The sequence below is a fragment of the Oncorhynchus nerka genome, linkage group LG26 (genome assembly GCF_034236695.1).
Source record: "Oncorhynchus nerka isolate Pitt River linkage group LG26, Oner_Uvic_2.0, whole genome shotgun sequence".
NCBI classification, from domain to species: Eukaryota; Metazoa; Chordata; class Actinopteri; order Salmoniformes; family Salmonidae; genus Oncorhynchus; species Oncorhynchus nerka.
This window is the reverse complement of record NC_088421.1, coordinates 902948-922373: the sequence shown is the minus strand read 5'-3', so window position 1 is coordinate 922373 and position 19426 is coordinate 902948. Positions and strand designations below refer to the sequence as shown.

Sequence of the window (19426 nt, the reverse complement as noted above, 5' to 3'; positions counted from 1 at the left end):
TGGACATTCTGAACCTTGGTTGAGGTCAGTAGGTCACATGACTAAGGAGCTATTGAAATTCAAATGTAAAAAAAGTTTGTACTTTGTTTACGCTCCCTAACTAATTCAACTAGGAATATGGAATGCTGCTCACATTTCCACATGTTTATTAGCTTTGGCAAGTGAATTAATGTCCAAAATGTGAAAATAAGACATGCAATTTTTACAACATCCTGACACTTTATTTGGAGTTTGTGGCTTAAGTGGTTTGAAAGCTATTGAGGTTTGAAAGCGCAAATATCTGGCGAATATCCAACCTGAAACTATCATTACCTTGGTTCCTTCTCGCCTCTATACACTCTCCTCCTCTCACCTTTTCCATTCCTTTGTGGACTTGAATGCACAACACATCAGCTGTACGTGACGAGGCGAAAAAAAACTTTCCAAGCCAAACCATGTCATAACTGCAACACACAGCCTACATCGTTGTCCCCATATTAGCTAAAGTAACGTCCTAGTCAACATAGCTAACATAACTAATGCGTTAGTAAACATGCTACAATCATGCAGTAAAGTAAGTGTTAAGTCAGTAAGCAGTTACACTGGTGGGCCCCAGTGGCAATAAATTAATAAAACCAAACGATGACCTTGACATGGAAGAGTTCCAGTGTTGTAGAAAGAAAGGGAAGCGCTAATAAGGTACACAATAGTACATTTTGGTAGACAGAATGTGCTCTTTGGTAAAAGGGGTGAATCGGTCATCAAAAAGAAAGGAGGACCAAGGCACTCTTCATATAATTAATTAAAATGTCTTTATTTGTATAGCATGTTCAATAGAAACAAAGTTTTAAAAATCCGACACTGGCCTTCGTCAGGGAGAAGGCCATGCATCCGAAACGGGCCAGATTTTTTCAACTGTGTTGGATAGTCATAGCCAGCTAGCTAACATAGCACCCCTCTGTTTGAGCAGGGTATCTGAGTAGGGTAAACTAGCCAGCGGCATTTGCTAGCTAAGTAAGTGAAACTGAAAGTGGAAAAAAATTATGAAATCTCTCTCTCTTGCTCCTCCATTTTTGAAGAAATTAATTTGTTCAAAACTGTTCAACTATTGTCTTTCTGTCTCTGAGTCACTTACTCACCACATTTTATGCACTGCAGCGCTAGCTAGCTGTAGCTTTTGCTTTCAGTAGTAGATTCATTCTCTGATCCTTTGATTGGGTGGACAACTTGTCAGTTCATGCTCCAAGAGCTCTGATAGGTTGGAGGACGTCCTCCGGAAGTTGTCATAATTACTGTGTAAGTCTATGGAAGGGGGTGAGAACCAAGAACCTCCTAGGTTTTGTATTGAAGTCAATGTACCCAAAGGAGGATGGAAGCTAGCTGTCCTCCAGCTACACAAGCTACTGTTGATTGTAACAATTCACAACAACTACTTTATACACACAAGTGTAAAGGGATGAAGAATATGTACATTTTTATTTATTTATCCGTTATTTTACCAGGTAAGATGACTGAAAACACGTTCTCATTTGCAGCAACGACCTGGGGAATAGTTACAGGGGAGAGGAGGGGGATGAATGAGCCAATTGTAAACTGGGGATTATTCGGTGACCGTGATGGTTTGAGGGCCAGATTGGGAATTTAGCCAGGACACAGGGGTTAACAGCCCCACTCTTATGATAAGGGCCATGGGATCTTTAATGACATACATCTTGTTCTTGCCTTCTCAAGGGACGCCATTTAACCGGCTGTCACAATCTCTGTACAATCAGCAAGAACCCCTCGGGATGTAGCTCTCAAAAGTGCATCCCACTTATAAAGCAGCTGCTTCGTCTTGATGTTCTTCTTTATCAAAAGCTACCACAACACTTTTACATTTCAAACAAGCGCACTCTTGCAGCCACCATCCCGACAAGATTAGCTCCAGACAGCAACAATAAGACTTCCGGTTTTACGATTTTGTCTCAAAAATAAAGGTCTGCGCTAAAACGCTATGTGTATACTAAATCATTATTTTCTTGCAGCTTTGCATAGTCATAGTGCATAATCCAAAATTATACAATGACATTAAAAGCATTACAATTTCTCAATGTACTTCACCTCATAATGTAGTAGTAGTTAATAGTCAGTATTAGTAATGTTATGTATGTGACTGGTGCTATGCTTATAAGTGTTTCTTGGTCCATACAGATCCTATCAGAGTTTTAATTTATTTTCAGTTTGCTGTATAGCTAGATGATTATACCAAATATTTTTCTATTACTAACACTGTTCTATCTGTGATTATACTGTATGGCCTAGCGGCTTGCAGCCTCATGTGTATTATACTAGTTGCACCCTCTAGTAGCTGAAAGCCTCATGTTTCTTATTCTAGTTCTGTGAAACCATAATGCTATGTGCTGTGCCTAGCAGTTGTCATACTATCTATTGGGTAATTCAGAGTTTGTGACTATTTACCCATGCAACAGAACACAGCCACCAATGCAATTCTCTGTATATGGAATACATATTGGACTGTAGAGGAAACAGTTTATTACCCGTCTCAGCTAAAGTGAGTTGGAAAAGGTATCTACTAACCAAATATGTTTAGTTTTGGAGGGGGACTGTGTCGTACGGACAGTTGCTGGCTTTTTACTCTACCCCTTCCATAGCCCCCAATGCAATACACTGTATTGGACTGTCTACTACCCGTCTCAACTAAAGTTCATTAAGGTGAATGCACCAATTTGTAAGTCGCTCTGGATAAGAGCGTCTGCTAAATGACTTAAATGTAAATGTAAATGTAAGTGGGGTGGAAGAGGGCGACTTTGAACAAAAAAAGTCATAAGAAGTGTTGCTGGACTTTTACTGTGGTCAAACAGCTTAAAATGGGGTTCCTGGACACTATACGGTTCAAATCTAGCACTGTGTCATAGGATGCATACAATGAGTGTACATAACCTTAGTTACACCTGCTCTTTCCATGACATAGACTGACCACGTGAATCCAGGTGTAACCTATGATCCCTAGCTATTGATGTCAGTGTAGATTAAGGGAAATAGACTGGTTAGCCCTTTCCTGCACTAAATACCCAAAAGCACCCTCTTTGGCCTAATGGGTGGAATGCTATTAAAAAATCCGGTGTTTCTATGTCAAACAGTTTTGTTATATTTCGGTCTTCTGTGATGTACAGTACCTGTCACGACTCCCACCGAAGGTGGCTCCTCTTCCTGTTCGGGCGGCGCTCGGCGGTCGTCGTCACCGGTCTACTAGCTGCCACCGATCCCATTGTCATTTTCTGTTAGTTTTGTCTTATTGGTTACACCTGTTTCTTGTTTAGGTTTTGGTTAGGGCTATTTAAGCCTGTTATACCCGCCTGCTTTTGTGCAGGCTTGTTCCTCTGTTCATTTTTGTGGTTGTGCTATTTGCTTGTTTTCGCTGGACTGTTTGGGTCCTGATTTTGGGCCGGTGTTGCGCCTGGTGTTTTGACGTGACCATTTTCGCTGCCAAAATAAACACGATTGTCCTTTACTCCTAGAAGTGCGTAACAGTACCAGTCAAAAGTTTGAACTCACGTACTCATTCAAGGGTTTTTCTTTGTTTACTATTTTCTACATTGTAGAATAATAGTGAAGACATCAAAACTATGAAATAACGCATATGGAATCACGTAGTAACCAAAAAAGTGTTAAACAAATAATAAGATATTTGATATTCTTCAAAGTAGCCACCCTTTTCCTTGATGACAGCTTGAACATGAGCATCATATATATTTTCTGTTTGTACTATTTTTTTAAAATGTCATCTTGTCACTAGCAATAGAATGTATAAATGTGTCACAGTCCCCTTTAAGACTAAATCCATTTTGCAATGACTGTACTTGAACTCGACATGATTCTGATTCCACATCCTTTTGACTATCTGGAAATAAGGTCAACACAATGAAAGTAATACCAATATGCACAGATATCACATGCTAGCATTGCTCATTTACTGTTATTTGGTGATTTACAGAAACAAAACAGTGTTTGGGTTTATTTTGCTGTGTGACCCATTCCTCACGATATTTATGTTTCACTGCATTTCTCCTTCCCACTCTGTGTTGGTTTGGTGTTTTTGTATCAATTAGTGTACTGTCTTTGACTGTGTTTCACTGACTTAAGTTTGTGCTGTCACCCTTATCTCCTATGTCATTAAATATGGGTGACAGGCTTAAAGGGTTGGTCAACTCAACCTGTTCCTCAATCTATTTAACAGATTATTAACAGCAGTAAATTGGTGTGATTGTTCCTCCACAGACTATAACAGATCAAACTTTAAACAATGTACACATCTGATATTTTGTCTTGGGCATTCAGTCTTCTGTACATGCACAAAATAGAATTTAAAAGATATTACAAATGTTTAAAGAATATAACAGATGCTTTTATCCAGAGGGATTTACATGACATTAAAGTGCATTACTTTTCATACTGGTCCCCCGTGGGAATCAAACCCACAACATTGGTGTTGCAAAGACCATGCTCTACCAACTGAGCCACACAAGACCTTTCACCATTCAGAGACTTTTATTTAATATTACATTTCAGCAAATAAATAATGCATTCATGACAAATTATGATGCAAATAATACCTTTACAATGCAAAAGAGTCTCCTGGACCCCTATATTGGCACAGTGAATTAAATTAGATTTACTGTTCAGACAATAAACTGGTAAGAAATTCAAAAAGCATGTCAGTTAAATACTGCATCACAGCAAGCAGCCAAGTTAGCTTATTTTCTTCAACATAGTGCATATACAACATCTTCAAATTTGCACTGATAACAATGATAATCGTTGATAATCATAACATGATTCAGCAGAAGCGGTAAAATATACAATCATTGCGTGCTATAAGCGTGACGACATTCAGATCTTCACCTTTTTCTCAGTCAAGTGGAAATACACTTCAGAAATGGCAAAGAACAATATGAAATGCTGGCTTTGTAATTTTACATTTTACTATGGCAAAGAGAGTTGAAACATGAAGTTACATTACATTATGCAATGTTATATTTTGGCACTGAATTTTCTGTATATATGAGCCTCAATATTCCACCAAATATTTACATTCAATGTGTGTATGCATCTCTCTCGCTCTCTCTCTTTCTCTCTCTGTGTGTATACTGTGTGCAACTGAGCATGAGAGTGTGTCTGCTTTCCTGTCTCTCCCTTTACTTTTTTGTTTCTCTCTATGTGATTTTACCTCATAAATATATCTCAGCTCTCCCTTTTTCTGTCTCTCCTTCCATATTATCCATCGCTTAACCTCTGTAAGGCACCAATCCTAATTTTAGACAAAACGTTGGACTGTGGAAAACAGCACACCACTGGGAGACAGTCATCGCTGCACACAATGAACAGATGAAGACAAGGGCCTAGATTCAATCTGGGCCGTGGAAAATCCACGTTAAAGTGCGACATTTAAAGGTAATTTCCAATTGAACTGACATATGCAGTTTACCGTGAATGTCGTCTCCACTAGCGCTGGAACATTGCCTTTAACATTGTTTTGCATAGCGGACAAAACACGATCGGATTGAATCTGGCCCAAGGAAGGGCAAACCTACAATCACTGACAGAAAGAGCGACTGGGAAATTAGAGACACAAACAAAAGAAAAATGAGGTGTAAAGACACAAACTCAAAGATAAAGAGAGAGAACAAAAGTGAGAGGCAAGGAAGAGGAAATAGCAGAATGGGAGATGAGGGAAGTGAAAGAAGTAATCTGAAAGACAAAGAAAATGGTTCCTCTTCCTCCAGATCTCTATCTATCTGTGGGTTTTCATTCTTCTCAAGACTTTTCTTCTTCAAATGGACACCTCATACTCCCGTGTGTCCTAGGAACCAGGTAGCAATACAACAGACCGAAATAACAATTAATTTAAAGAAGAAAATGCTACAGCAAAATATCCTCAGCAGTTTAGGACATGCAATCTCCAGGATTCATAAGCAACGGACTAGAGTATACACTTTTCGTTAACTTACAGTCAATAGCATGGCAATTTCCAGCCAAATAAAAAGCTAAGTTACAGATAACATTTTCCTAAATACTAGTCAAAAGGTGAAAAGTAGAAAAAAATAAGTGGCAGTTTATTAAAGTTGATACAATATAGACATAGATAACTCCACAACAAAGTCAAATTCTGCTATACTAACAACCTAGGGTTTGATTCCCAGTTGGTTACACAGACAGGGCTAATCGTGTCCTGGCTAGGGGTTCAGGTTAGCTAGTTCCTACCCAGCTATAGCTAAGGCCTCGATTCAATCAGATCGAGCGTTAACCCGCGTTGGCAGTGTTGGAGGTGTAACAGCGGTATGAAATGACAAATCGGTGAGCACCTGCTCTTGTGCCACCAACCACTCCCTTTCTTATTATCCCTACTACCTCATTAGAAGTTCAAAATGTCGATAGAAATTGTAGCTTCTACACATAATAGAAATAATGACAGGCTAATGCATGTTTTCATGTTCATTTGGAGGGGGGTATTTCTATCAGTTTAATCGAGGTGTAGACAATAGAACATCACACATTAGAGTGTTTGAACATGTAATGCGGCTGCTTGACTTGTTTGGTATAAAGTCGGGTGAGGTTTCGTTGCATGCAATTGCAGAGTCCGTGATAGGGTAACGCAAGGAACCACTTGACAGCTCTAACGCAGTTCCACCTCAGACACTGCCAAAACAACCACTATGCGGATCTGATAGAATGTAGCCCCAAAGTGAGAGGGCTTGGGCAATACTCACCCATTATGTACCCCACGCGCTCGGTAGCCAATGTGAGCAAGACCTTTAAACAGGTCAACATTCAATAACATGATTCAGCAATCACACTCCACACTGCAACATGCAATCTCAATCGCACTCCACACTGCCCTTTCCCACCTGGACAAAAGGAACACCTATGTGAGAATGCTATTCATTGACTACAGCTCAGCGTTCAACACCATAATGCCCAAGAAGCTCATCACTAAGCTAAGGACCCTGGCACTAAACACCTCCCTCTGCCACTGGATCCTGGACTTCCTGACGGGCCGCTCTCATATGGTAAGGGTAGGCAACAACATATCTGCCACACTGATCCTCAACACTGGGGCCCCTCAGGGGTGTGTACTTTGTCCCCTCCTTTGCTCCCTGTTCACCCACGACTGCGTGGCCAAACACAACTCCAACACCATCATTAAGTTTGCTGATGACCCAACAGTGGTAGGCCTGATCACCGACAACAATGAGAAAGCCTATAGGGAAGAGGTCAGAGAACTGGCAGTGTGGTGCCAGGACAACAACCTCTCCCTCAACGTGAGCCAGACAAAGGAACTGATTGTGGACTACAGGAAAAGGCAGGCCGAACAGGCCACCATTAACTTCAATGGGGCTGTAGTGAAGCGGTCGAGAGTTTCAAGTTCCTTGGTATCCACATCACCAACGATTTATCATGGTCCAACCACACCAAGACAGTTGTGAAGAGGGCACGACAACGCTTTTTCCCCCTCAGGAGACTGAGAAGATTTGGCATGGGTCCCCCGATCCTCAAACATTTCTACAGCTGCACCATCGAGAGCACCGGTTGCATCACCGCCTGGTATGGCAACTGCTCGGCATCTGACCGTAAGAGGGTAGTGCATACGGCCCAGTACATCACTTGGGCCAAGCTTCATGCAATCCAGGACCTATATAATAGGCGGTGTCAGAGGAAAGCCAATAAAATTGTCAGAGACTTCAGTCACCCATGTCATAGACTGTTTTCTCTGTTACCGCATAGCAAGCGGTACCGGAGTCTAGAACCAAAAGGCTCCTTAACAGCTTCTACCACCAAGCCATAAGTGTCACGCCCTGGTCGAAGTATTTTGTGTTTTTCTTCATGTATTTGGTCAGGCCAGTGTGTGACATGGGTTTTTGTATGTGGTGTGTAGCTTAGTGGGATTGTAGCTTAGTGGGGTGTTCTAGGAGAGTCTATGGCTGTCTGAAGTGGTTCTCAATCAGAGGCAGGTGTTTATCGTTGTCTCTGATTGGGAACCATATTTAGGCAGCCATATTCTTTGGTTGTATTGTGGGTGATTGTCCTGAGTGTCTTGATGTCCTTGTTAGATGTTAGTTGACACATGTATAGGCTGTTTTCGGTTTTCGTTTCGTTTATTGTTTTGTAGTGTTCGTGTTTAGTCGTGTTTTACGTTTGTTTAATAAATATGAATCGCAATCGACACGCTGCAGTTTGGTCCGACTCTCCTTCACCATATGAAAACCGTGACAATAAGACTGCTGAGTAATTATTCAAAGGGACACCGGACTATTACATTGACCCCCTCCATTTGTTTTGTACACTGCTGCTACTCGCTGTTTATTATCTATGCATAGTCACTTTACCCCTACCTACATGTACAAATTACCTCAACTAACCTGTACCCCCGCACACTGACTCAGTACCAATACCCCCTGTAATATAGCTTCGTAATTGTTATGTTATAGTGTTACTATTTATCCTTTTTTACTTTAGTTTATTTGGTAAATATTTTCTTAACTCTTCTTGAACTGCACTGTTGTTTAAGGGCTTGTAAGTTTCGCAGTAAGGTCTACACTTGTTGTATTCTGCACATGTGACAAAGTTTGATTTGATTAGGCAAAAATAGGGTAAATACTCACCCCTGCCTCATATAGAGGGTTGTTGAAGTCAGACTCCACAGTAATTGGGCTGTATGAGTGGGTGTGAGAGAGAGACTTCCAGAAAAGTGGCTTCCACTGCAGTCTACATACACTGAGGGAGAGGGAAAAGGGAAATAAAGGTTAAAGGGAGAGAATACAGAATACAGTCAACTTTTGATATCTGATCTATGCAATGGCTCAGTACTGTTGTGTGTGTGTGTTAGGTCAGACCATGCCAATATCTGGTGAAAGTAAGAAGAATGCATTTGAATTGTGACTACTGAACTGCACAGCACTTACTTTGTGTAATACATGTAGATTCCACCAATCAGAAGGATGACCAGAATGATTGGCAGGATGATTGCCAAGGCAATGTTCTCACTTAGCATCTGGTGGGAGGGCTCAAATGACTGGGATACTAGGGAAATAATCCAAAATAATAAATGAAAGAAGTTAAAGAAAGGCGATTAAAGGGGAATTTCACCACTTTTCAACCTCATTTTCATTATTTCCATTACCATCCCACTGAGCACACCACGTAATTTCAACGTGAGCAATTAGGTCATATTTGGTTGAGACATTGATCAACCTATATTCACCCACTCAAAAAGACAGCCAAAAGTTTGTTGAATTCCCAATGTGTTATCAATACGATTGAGACGGAATCTGCAGCATTTACCATGAACACGGGAACATTGACCTTACAATCCGCATTTTTCACAACCCGTGATCAGATTGAATCCAGCCCTATTCTTTAACTTAGATTTTTGGTTGAGATGGAGACGTGAATCCAACATAACAATTATTAACTTGTTGATAAACTGGATTTAAAAATAAATCTGATAGTGGAGATAAAGTTGAAGATCTGACATCGTTTCTAAAGTACAAATTCATCATACAAATTTGTCTATGTTGAAAATTGTTTACCATGACGTTTCTATGTTCTGTAGTTAGAAAGAAGAAGAAAGGTTCTGATATCATCAAATTGCATTAAAAGTAAAACTATTTGATTTTCAAAACCTACTACGAGTTTCTAGCCAGGGGAGGCATTTTCCTCCTCCCTGTGTCACCATGAATCTCATAGTCTTTGTAAGTAACTGGAGGATGAATATGAGGTTGAAAAGTGCCGAAATTCCCCTAAAGAAGACGTAGAAGAAGACGAAAAATCACCTTCTAATTTATGATCGTCCAACAGCTCCTCGTATGCCACTGATAGATGGAGAGATGCAGATTATTATTAAAAGATCATCATTCCTCATTCCTTCTTTACAAAATGTTCAAGTGTTTCAATTCTCATGCAGATTTTCTTGAAACCCCTCTAACCCCTCATCCTCATTTCCAGCAGTCCAATGTAGATTGTCACCTTTGCAGAATGGTGGTGGACTGTTCCATTGAGATGGGTGGCCCGGGACACAGTTGATAATAACCTCCCCAATGAGTTCATAGCCCTCATAGCAGAAAAAACGCAGCGTCTCTCCTGCCTGGTAGCTATGCTTGTACAATGTCTGGTAACCATTGTCTGGCACACCTGGGTTTGGGCATGGGTCGTACTTCACTGTTTAGGGAAAATAAATAAAGATGGAGGGAAAGAGAGAGAGAGAGAGAGAGTGAGTGAGAGAGCAATGCCTTCAGAAAATATTAACAGCCCCTTTTCCACATTTTGTTGTGTTACAATCAGAATTTAAGATCGATTAAATTGAGATGATTTGTTACTGGCCTACACATAATACCCGATAATACCCGATAATGTGAAAGTGGAATTAAAGCTAAAATGTCTTGGGTCAATAACTATTCAACCCCATTGTTATGACAAGCCCAAAATAAGTTCAGGAGTAAAAATGTGCTTAACAAGTCACATAAATTGCATGGACTCAATCTGTGCGCAATAAAAATTAACATTATTTTTTAATGACTACCTTGTCTCTGTACCCCACACATACACATAATTATCTGTAAGGTCCATCAGTCGAGCAGTGAATTTCAAACACAGTTTCAACCACAAAGATATATTGGTAGATGGGTAAAAATGAAAATAAACCGACATTGAATATCCTTTTGAGCAAGGTGAAGTTATAAATTACACTTTGGATGGTGTATCTATACACCCAGTCATTACAAAGATACAGGCAGGAGAGGAGGGAAACCACTCAGCGATTTCACAATGAGGCCAAAGGTGTTAGAGTTTTATGACTGTGATAGGAAACGACTGAGGATGGATTAACAACATTGTAGTTACTCCACAATATTAACCTAATTGGCAGAGTGAAAAAATGAAGCCTATACAGAATACAAATCTTCTAAAACCCGCATCCTGTTTGCAACAAGGCACTAAAGTAATACTGCAAAATATGTGGCAAAATCTTTTGGGGCAAATCCAATACAACACATTACCGGGTGCCACTCTCCATATTTTCAAGCACAGTGGTGGCAGCATCATGTTATGGGTATGCTTGTAATTGTTAAGGACTGGGGAGTTTTTCAGGATAAAAAATAAATGTGATTGAGCTAAGCACAGGCAAACGCCTAGAGGAAAGGTTCAGTCTGCTTTCCACCAGACGGAGATGAATTCACCTTTCAGCAGGACAATAACATAAAACACAAGGCCTAATCTACACTGGAGTTGCTCACCAAGACAGGGAATGTTCCTGAGTGGCCGAGTCACAGTTTTGACTTAAACCTGCTTGAAAATCTATGACAAAGACCTGAAAATAGTTGTCTAGTATTGATCAACAACCAATCTGACTGAGCTTGAAGAATTTTGAAAATAATAATGGGCAAATGTTGCACAATCCAGGTGTGGAAAGCTCTTAGAGACTTGTCTAGAAAGCTGTAATCCGCTGCCAAAGCTGATGCAACATGTATTGACTCTGGGGGTTGAATACTTATCTAATCCAGATTCAGTGTTTTATTTTTCATACTTTTTAATTATTATTATTATTTTTTTTTTTTTACAAATGTTAGAATTTTTCTTCCATTTTGACATTACAGTATTATGTGTTGATCGCTGGCAAAAAAAAGAGACAATTAAATCCATTTTAATCCCACTTTGTAACACAACAAAATGTGGAAAAAGTCCAGGGGTGTGAGTACTTTCTGAAGACAGTGTATAGTCCCATAGAATTGCAGTGTTTGACATCAATCTCAACACACACAGACAAACACCCAGGGGAGTGACTCACAGACACATTTGGGGCTGCGATCACTCCACTTGGGGGTGCCTGTATCCCGTCCGTGGCAGGAGATCTGGCCAGGGCCCTCCAGCTGGTAACCCTGGTTACAGGAGAAGCGTACCACTGTTCCAACAGCGAATCCAGACTCTGGGCGTACCGAACGCGCTCCATTCACCACCTCCCCCGGATCAGGACATTGCTGGACTGCGGACGATAAGGGTATACAAGACATGACGTAAAATTTTGTATACATTTTTTTTAATCTACCCTGGCACTACAGATGAAACAGAGCTAAATGAGTGAACAACAGCACACCTATTTTCTGACATGTAGATGATTGATTTGTAAGCCTTGAAACAATTGAGACATGGATTGTGTATGGTGCCATTCATTGGGGCGGCAGGGTAGCCTAGTGGTTAGAGCGTTGGCCTAGTAACCGAAAGGTTGCAAGTTTGAATCCCCGAGCTGACAAGGTACAAATCTGTCGTTCTGCCCCTGAACAGGCAGTTAACCCACTGTTCCTAGGCCGTCATTGAAAATAAGAATTTGTTCTTAACTGACTTGCCTAGTAAAAATAAAGGTAAAATAAATTTGGTGAATTGGCAAGACAAAATATTTAAGTGCCTTTGAATGGGGTATCTACTAGACGCACCGGTTTGAGCGTGTCAAGAACTGCAATGCTGCTGGTAAGAATTATCCACCACCCAAAGGACATCCAGCCAACTTGACACAACTGTGAGAAGCACAGGAGGTTGGTGGCACCTTAATTGGGGAGGGTGGACTTGTGGTATTGGCTGAAGTGGAATGGTATCAAATACATCAAACACATGGTTTTCATGTGTTTGACGCTATTCCATTTGCTCCGTTCCAGCCATTATTATGAGCTGTCCTCCCCTCAGCAGCCTCCTGTGGTGGGAAGCATTGGGGTGAACATGGGCCAGCATCCCTGTGGAACGCTTTCGACACCTTGTAGAATCCATGCCCCAACGAATTGAGGCTGTTCTGAGGGCAAAAAGGGGTGCAACTCAATATTAGGAAGGTGTTCCTAATGTCTTGCACACTCCGTGTATGTACATACAGTATATGCAGGATTTTTTATTTAAAAAAATTACTTGAGAAAATCATAACATATATATTTTTTTAATTAAATATATTTTGGCGCCATGTGTTATGTAATGTCATATTTTTTATTGTATATAACTGCCTTATTGTTGCTGGACCCCAGTAAGGGCCTATGCGTTTAAACAAGATAGAAAAAATGCACTTTCCACTGGCGGGAGTATGGTGCCATAGTAATAATTCATTTCAAACAAATTCCAAATGCAAGCTTCATATGTAAATGATCAATTTCAAGCAATTGTTACATACCAAAATACCAGTAGGTCTATGCTAGTAATTGTTGCCCCATTGCTGATGAGTTTGCAAAGTAAACAGTTAATATTCTTGATTACCAAACAATTTTTGGAGCTGCATATTTATTTATTATGGCAATCCTCTCTTCCTATAATTTGACGTTTGCCCCCTCACCAGATCCTATAGCTGTACAGAAAATCAAAAATCTGTTTGCCAGCTCACCACCCGACCTGTGTTTGCTGGTCCAATCATAGAGCCCAATCATTGTGCTTTTCACTAGCCAATCTGTTGCAGTTTTTTTGTGTTTAGAGTAATCCACGTAGTCTCTGTGCCACAACATTACAAACCTGGCCAAATAATTTCAAGTCATCAGTCTCAAGTCCAAGTCAAGTCATTATATTTTCTGTCAAGTCGAATCTCAAATCATCAAATTTGTGACTCAGGTAGACTTGAGTCCAACTAACAACTCTGTCTGTTATCACTTGGCTCATGTAAATTTAGTAGTTACCACTTTAACCCCTGTAAATTTAAGCCCTTCGATCGCAATATCTACTAAGCTAACATATGAAATTGTTTCATCATTTAGCCATTTGATTTGGAATTTTAGGACCCCTGTAGGTATACAAAAATGATATATATTTTAACTTTTTGCTTTGTTAGCAAGGGATGTTAATACTTTCTGAAGGAATTTTTATTTCTCTCTCTCTCTGGACCTGAGCCCTAGGATCATGCCTCAGGACTACCTGACTCCTGGCTGTCCCTAGTCCACCTGGTTGTACTGCTGATCCAGTTTCTGCTGTTTTGCCTGTGGCTATGGAACCCTGACCTGTTCACCAGAGGTGCTACCTTGTCATGCTGTTGGTCCAGTTTCAACTGTTCTGCCTACGGCAATGGAACCCTGACCTGTTCACCAGACGTGCTATCTTGTCCCGCACCTGTTGTTTTCGACCCTCTCTCTCTCTCTCCCTCCCTCTCTCGCTCTCTCTCTCTCTAACTCACCTGCTGTCTCAACCTCTGAATGCTTGTCATCCTGAGGTGCTACACCCATGGCCACCCTGCTCCACCCATGGCTCCACCCTGGCCCTTCTTTGGACACTGTGTTAACTAACCACCTCCAGACGAGCTTCAATGCCATACAACTCTCCTTCCGTGGCCTCCAACTGCTCTTAAATGCAAGTAAAATTAAATGCATGCTCTTCAACCGATCGCTGCTCGCACCTGCCCACCCGTCCAGCATCACTACTCTGTACGGTTCTGACTTAGAATATGTGAACATCTATAAATACCTAGGTGTCTGGTTAGATTGTAAACTCTCCTTCCAGACTCACATTAAGCATCTCCAATCCAAAATTACATCTAGAATCGGCTTCCCATTTCGCAACAAAGCATCCTTCACTCATGCTGCCAAACATACCCTTGTAAAACGGACTATCCTACCGATCCTCGACTTCGGCGATGTCATTTACAAAATAGCTTCCAACACTCTACTCAGGAAATTGGATGCAGTCTATCACAATGCCATCCGTTTTGTCACCAAAGCCCCATATACAACCCACCACTGCGACCTGTATGTTCTTGTTGGCTGGCCCTTGCTTCATACTCGTCGCCAAACCCACTGGCTCCAGGTCATCTATAAGTCTTTGCTAGGTAAAGCCCCACCTTATCTCAGCTCACTGGTCACCATAGCAGCACCCACCCGTAGCATGCGCTCCAGCAGGTATATTTCACTGGTCACCTCCAAAGCCAATTCCTCCTTTAGCTGCCTTTCCTTCCAGTTCTCTGCTGCCAATGACTGGAACGAACTGCAAAAATCACTGAAGCTGGAGACTCATATCTCCCTCTCTAACTTTAAGCACCAGCTGTCAGAGCAGCTCACAGATCACTGCACCTGTACATAGCCCATCTGTAAATAGCCCATCCAACTACCTCATCATATTTTTTTGCTACTTTGCACCCCAGTATCTCTACTTGCACATTTATCTTCTGCACATCTATCACTCCAGTGTTTAATTGCTAAATTGTAATTATTTTGCCACTTTGACCTATTTATTGCCTTATCTTACCTCATTTGCAAACACTCTATATAGACTTTTCTATTGTGTTATTGACTGTATGTTTGTTTATTCCATGTGTAACTCTGTGTTGTTGTTTTTGTCGCACTGCTTTGCTTTATCTTGGCCAGGCTGCAGTTGTAAATGAGAACTTGTTCTCAACTAGCCTACCTGGTTAAATAAAGGTGAAATAAAAAATAAATCCAGTGTGAGAAACTTGCTAGCAAATATTTGCACTATGGAACAAAATAAATAGTGCACTCTGAACCACAAAACGTATTTGCTAGATTCAAAATAGTGTTGTTGGACAAAGCAAGGACAGTAAAACTTCGAAACGTGATAGTTTTATTGGGATTTGCAGATGTTGTTGGTACAATAAATAATTACCTTTAAAGGGAAGGTTGCACAATACAGTGCATTCAGAAAGTATTCAGACCCCTTGACTTTCCCCCCCAAAAATTACGTTACAGCCTTATTTTTGATTTTCTTTTCCGCTCATCAATCTACACAAAATACCCCATAATGACAAAGCAAAAACAGGTTTTAGGAATTTTTGCAAATGTATTAAAAACGAAATAGTACATTTACATAAGTATTAAGACCCTTTACCCAGTACTTTGTTGAAGCACCTTTGGCAGCGATTACAGCCTCGAGTCTTCTTGGGTATGACACTATAAGCTTGGCACATCTGTACTTGGAGTTTATCCCATTCTTCTCTGCAGATCCTCTCAACCTCTGTCTGGTTGGATGGGGAGCGTCATTGCACAGCTCTTTTCAGGGCTCTCCAGAGATGTTCGATCAGATTCAAGTCCGGACTCTATCTTGGTCACTCATGGACATTAAGAGACTTGTCCCGAAGCCACTCCTGCTTTGTCTTGGCTCTGTGCTTAGGGTTGTTGTCCTGTTGGACGGTGAACCTTCACCCCAGTCTGAGGTCTGAGCTCTTGAGCAGGTTTTCCTCAAGAATCTCTACTTTTCTCTGTTCATCTTTCCTCAATTCTGACAAGTCTCTGCCGCTGAAAAACAAACCCACATCATGATGCTGCCACCACCATGCTTCACCGTAGAGATAGTATTAGCCAGGTGATGAGCCAGACACTCAGGCAAAACAGTTAAATATTTGTTTCATCAGACCAGAGAATCTTGTTTCTCATGGTCTGATTGTCCTTTATGTGCCTTTTGGCAAACTCCAAGCAGGCTGTCATGTGCATTTTAGTGAACAGTGGCTTCCATCTGGCCACTCTACCATGAAGGCCTGACTGGTGGAGTTTTTCAGAGATGGTTGTCCTTTCCTGGAAGGTTCTCCCATCTCCAGAGAGGAACTCTGGAGCTCTGTCAGAGTGACCATTGTGTTCTTGATCACCTCCCTGACCAAGGCTTTTCTCCCCGATTGCTCAGTTTGGCCGGGTGGCAACTCTAGGAAGCGTCTTGGTGGTTCCAAACCTCTTCCATTTAAGAATGATGGAGACCACTGTGTTATTGTTGACCTTTAATGCTGCAAACATTTTTTGGTACCCTTTCCCAGATCTGTGCAGAAAATTTCTCCGACCTCATGGCTTGGTTTTTGCTCTGACATGCACTGTCAATTGTGGGACCTTATATAGACAGGTGTGTGCCTTTCCAAATCATGTCAAATTAATAGAATTTACCACACATCACACCCTGGTCTGTTTCACGTGTCTGTGTGATTGTCTCCACCTCACTCCAAGTGTCGCCCATCTTCCCCATTATCCCCTGTGTATTTATACCTGTGTTTTCTGTCTGTCTGTGCCAGTTCGTCTTGTTTGTTCAAGCCAAGCAGCGTTTTGTCTCAGCTCCTGCTTTTCCCCCAATCTCTCTTTTTCTCGCCCTCCTGGTTTCGATCCTTGACCTTCCCGCCTGCCTGACCACTCTGCCTGCCCCTGACCCTGCCTGCCGTCCTGTACCTTTCCCCCACTTCTCTGGACTATTGACACCTGCCTGCCTTGACCTATCTATTTGCCTATCCCTTTGGGATTATTAAACTATTCGTTATCCGAAGTGGTCTGCATCTCGGTCTTACATTCATATCTGATACCACAGATGGACTCCAATCAAGTTGTAGAAACATCTCAAGGATGATCAATGGAAACAGGATGCACCTGAGCTCAATTTCGAGTCTCATGACAAAGGTTCTGAATGCTTATGTAAATAAGGTATTTCTGTTTTTATTTGTAATACATTTGCAAAAAAATCCCCAGAAAAATGGTTTCGCTTTGTCATTATGGGGTATTGTGTGTAGATTGATGAGCTTTTAAATGAGGATTTAAAAAATATATATTTTAGAATAAGGCTGTAACGTAACAAAATATGGAAAAAGTGAAGGGGTCTGAATACTTTCCGAATGCACTGTATATTTCCACATATCTAACAACGAAAATGGATTAAAACATTTTTAAGAAGTATAATAATTATACACTTCGGGACCTCCCAAGTGGCGTAATGGTCTAAGGCACTGCATCGCCATGTGCCACTAGAGATTCTGGGTTAGAGTCCAGGCTCTGTCGCAGCTAGCCACGACTAGGAGACCCATGGTCCCAACATAGTCCGGGTTAGGGTTTGGACGGCAGGGATGTCCTTGTCCCATCGAGCACTAGCGACTCCTGTGGTGGGCCGGGTGCAGTGCACATTGACACTGTCGCCAGGTGTATGGTGTTTCCTCCGACACATTGGTGCGGCTGGCTTCCGGGTTAAGTGGGCATTGTGTCAAGAAGCAGTGGAGCTTGGTTGGGTTGTGTTTCGAAGGATGCACGGCTCTCGACCTTCGCCTCTCCGGAGTTGTAGCGATGAGACAAGACTGTAACTACCAATTGGATACCACAAAATTGAGGAGAAAAAAGGGTAATAATTAAAAAATACAAAATAAAATACAAAAAAATGAAACAGTAGGCATGTTTGGTTTATTTGGAAAAAAGTCGGACCTCTTCGGATAGAATGGTTCAGTCCCACTCTGCCCCAAAGGATTACGATGGCTACCAACAGTTGAATAGTGGATTCACCATGAAGCTCGGGCTAGTAAAAAAACAGTTCTCTGCCCACAGTTAAATTCTGCCGGCTCCAAGTCCACTGACACCACCGGTGTTACAGCAAGACGGCGGACGACTTCTGTGATGGAGGTGAATCGGGTAAGTAGGTACTAAAGTGCCCTAAAATGTTGTCATGTTATGTTACTAGTAGATGATTAAAAACTAAGATAGACAGCTATCTAAGTGCAACTAGCCATGCAAAACAAGCTGGCCCATTCAGATTTAGCATGGTGTTTGCTGATGGAATAAGCTAGCTAGATAGTTAGCAAGCAAGCTACAGCAACTCCAACACTGTATGTTTTGCAGAAATGAATGGTGAAATACGAATCAGATTAATGTCATTATTTATTTCAAGGTATGTCTTTATTTTTGCTGAACTACCTGATCTTTATTGGCGGATACAACTTGCAGGATATCATGATAGCCAATGTTTGTGTTTGCCATTATACCTGGATTTTACGGTTACTGCTACTAGTAATGTTAGCACTCAGGTTAGCATTTGGTGAGCTATAGCTACAGTGGTTCTTCCTTTAAAGGTTTTGAGCTTATGCCGTGACCGTTTGTGGTAGATAGTGGCAGATTGTGGTAAATTGCACCACACTATCACAAGGGGGAGTTCGAACACTGATCTATCGGTAGTCTAAACTGTGGCACAAATTGACTATCTATTCGTAAATTAATGGAGGTGTGAATGTTTCAGTCTGAGAGTCTCTCTTCTTGTCTCTATAGAGTCCGGCATCAGGACCCAAAAATGTTTGCTGGTGGGTGGTCTTGGAGTTGAGCGAGAACTTGGGTAAATACGATGGCGCAATTATACTTGTGGACTGACTATTTTCGAAAAATAGTCACAGGGGGCTTTGGTTTCTCTTCCTCTAAAAACATAAATAAATAATTCAGAATAACAAACTGGCTTTATTTACACATACAAATGGCACCTACATCACACCTGCCCAGACCCACCTGCTCACACCCCCATCTCCAGCGCCGACGTCATTCTCTGCCACATGGCCCCAAACTTCACCGTTTGTGTTTACATGTCTCAATGAATGATTATATTGACGATAGAAGCCGCCTCTTAATGAGTTCTGAGAGCCAATCCGTTACCCCCCCAAAATAATATCAATTTATTTAGCTTAATTGTTTTTATGACTACAGACAGTAGCCTATTA

General features: G+C 41.3%; 1 protein-coding gene across 1 annotated transcript in view; it reads right to left on the bottom strand.

Annotated features, from left to right (window-relative positions):
• Nucleotides 1-4515: 4515 nt before the first annotated feature.
• The window catches only part of sez6l2 (seizure related 6 homolog (mouse)-like 2), a 62242-nt gene continuing 47331 nt past the window's right edge, over nucleotides 4516-19426 (bottom strand). The window contains exons 14-19 of the mRNA XM_029635204.2: nucleotides 11819-12013; nucleotides 10003-10194; nucleotides 9810-9848; nucleotides 8940-9057; nucleotides 8640-8751; nucleotides 4516-5839 (exon numbers count right to left, since the gene is read on the bottom strand). Coding sequence (XP_029491064.1) covers nucleotides 5810-5839; nucleotides 8640-8751; nucleotides 8940-9057; nucleotides 9810-9848; nucleotides 10003-10194; nucleotides 11819-12013 — 686 coding nt within the window. The 3' untranslated portion in view covers nucleotides 4516-5809. The remainder of the gene's footprint in view (nucleotides 5840-8639; nucleotides 8752-8939; nucleotides 9058-9809; nucleotides 9849-10002; nucleotides 10195-11818; nucleotides 12014-19426) is intronic.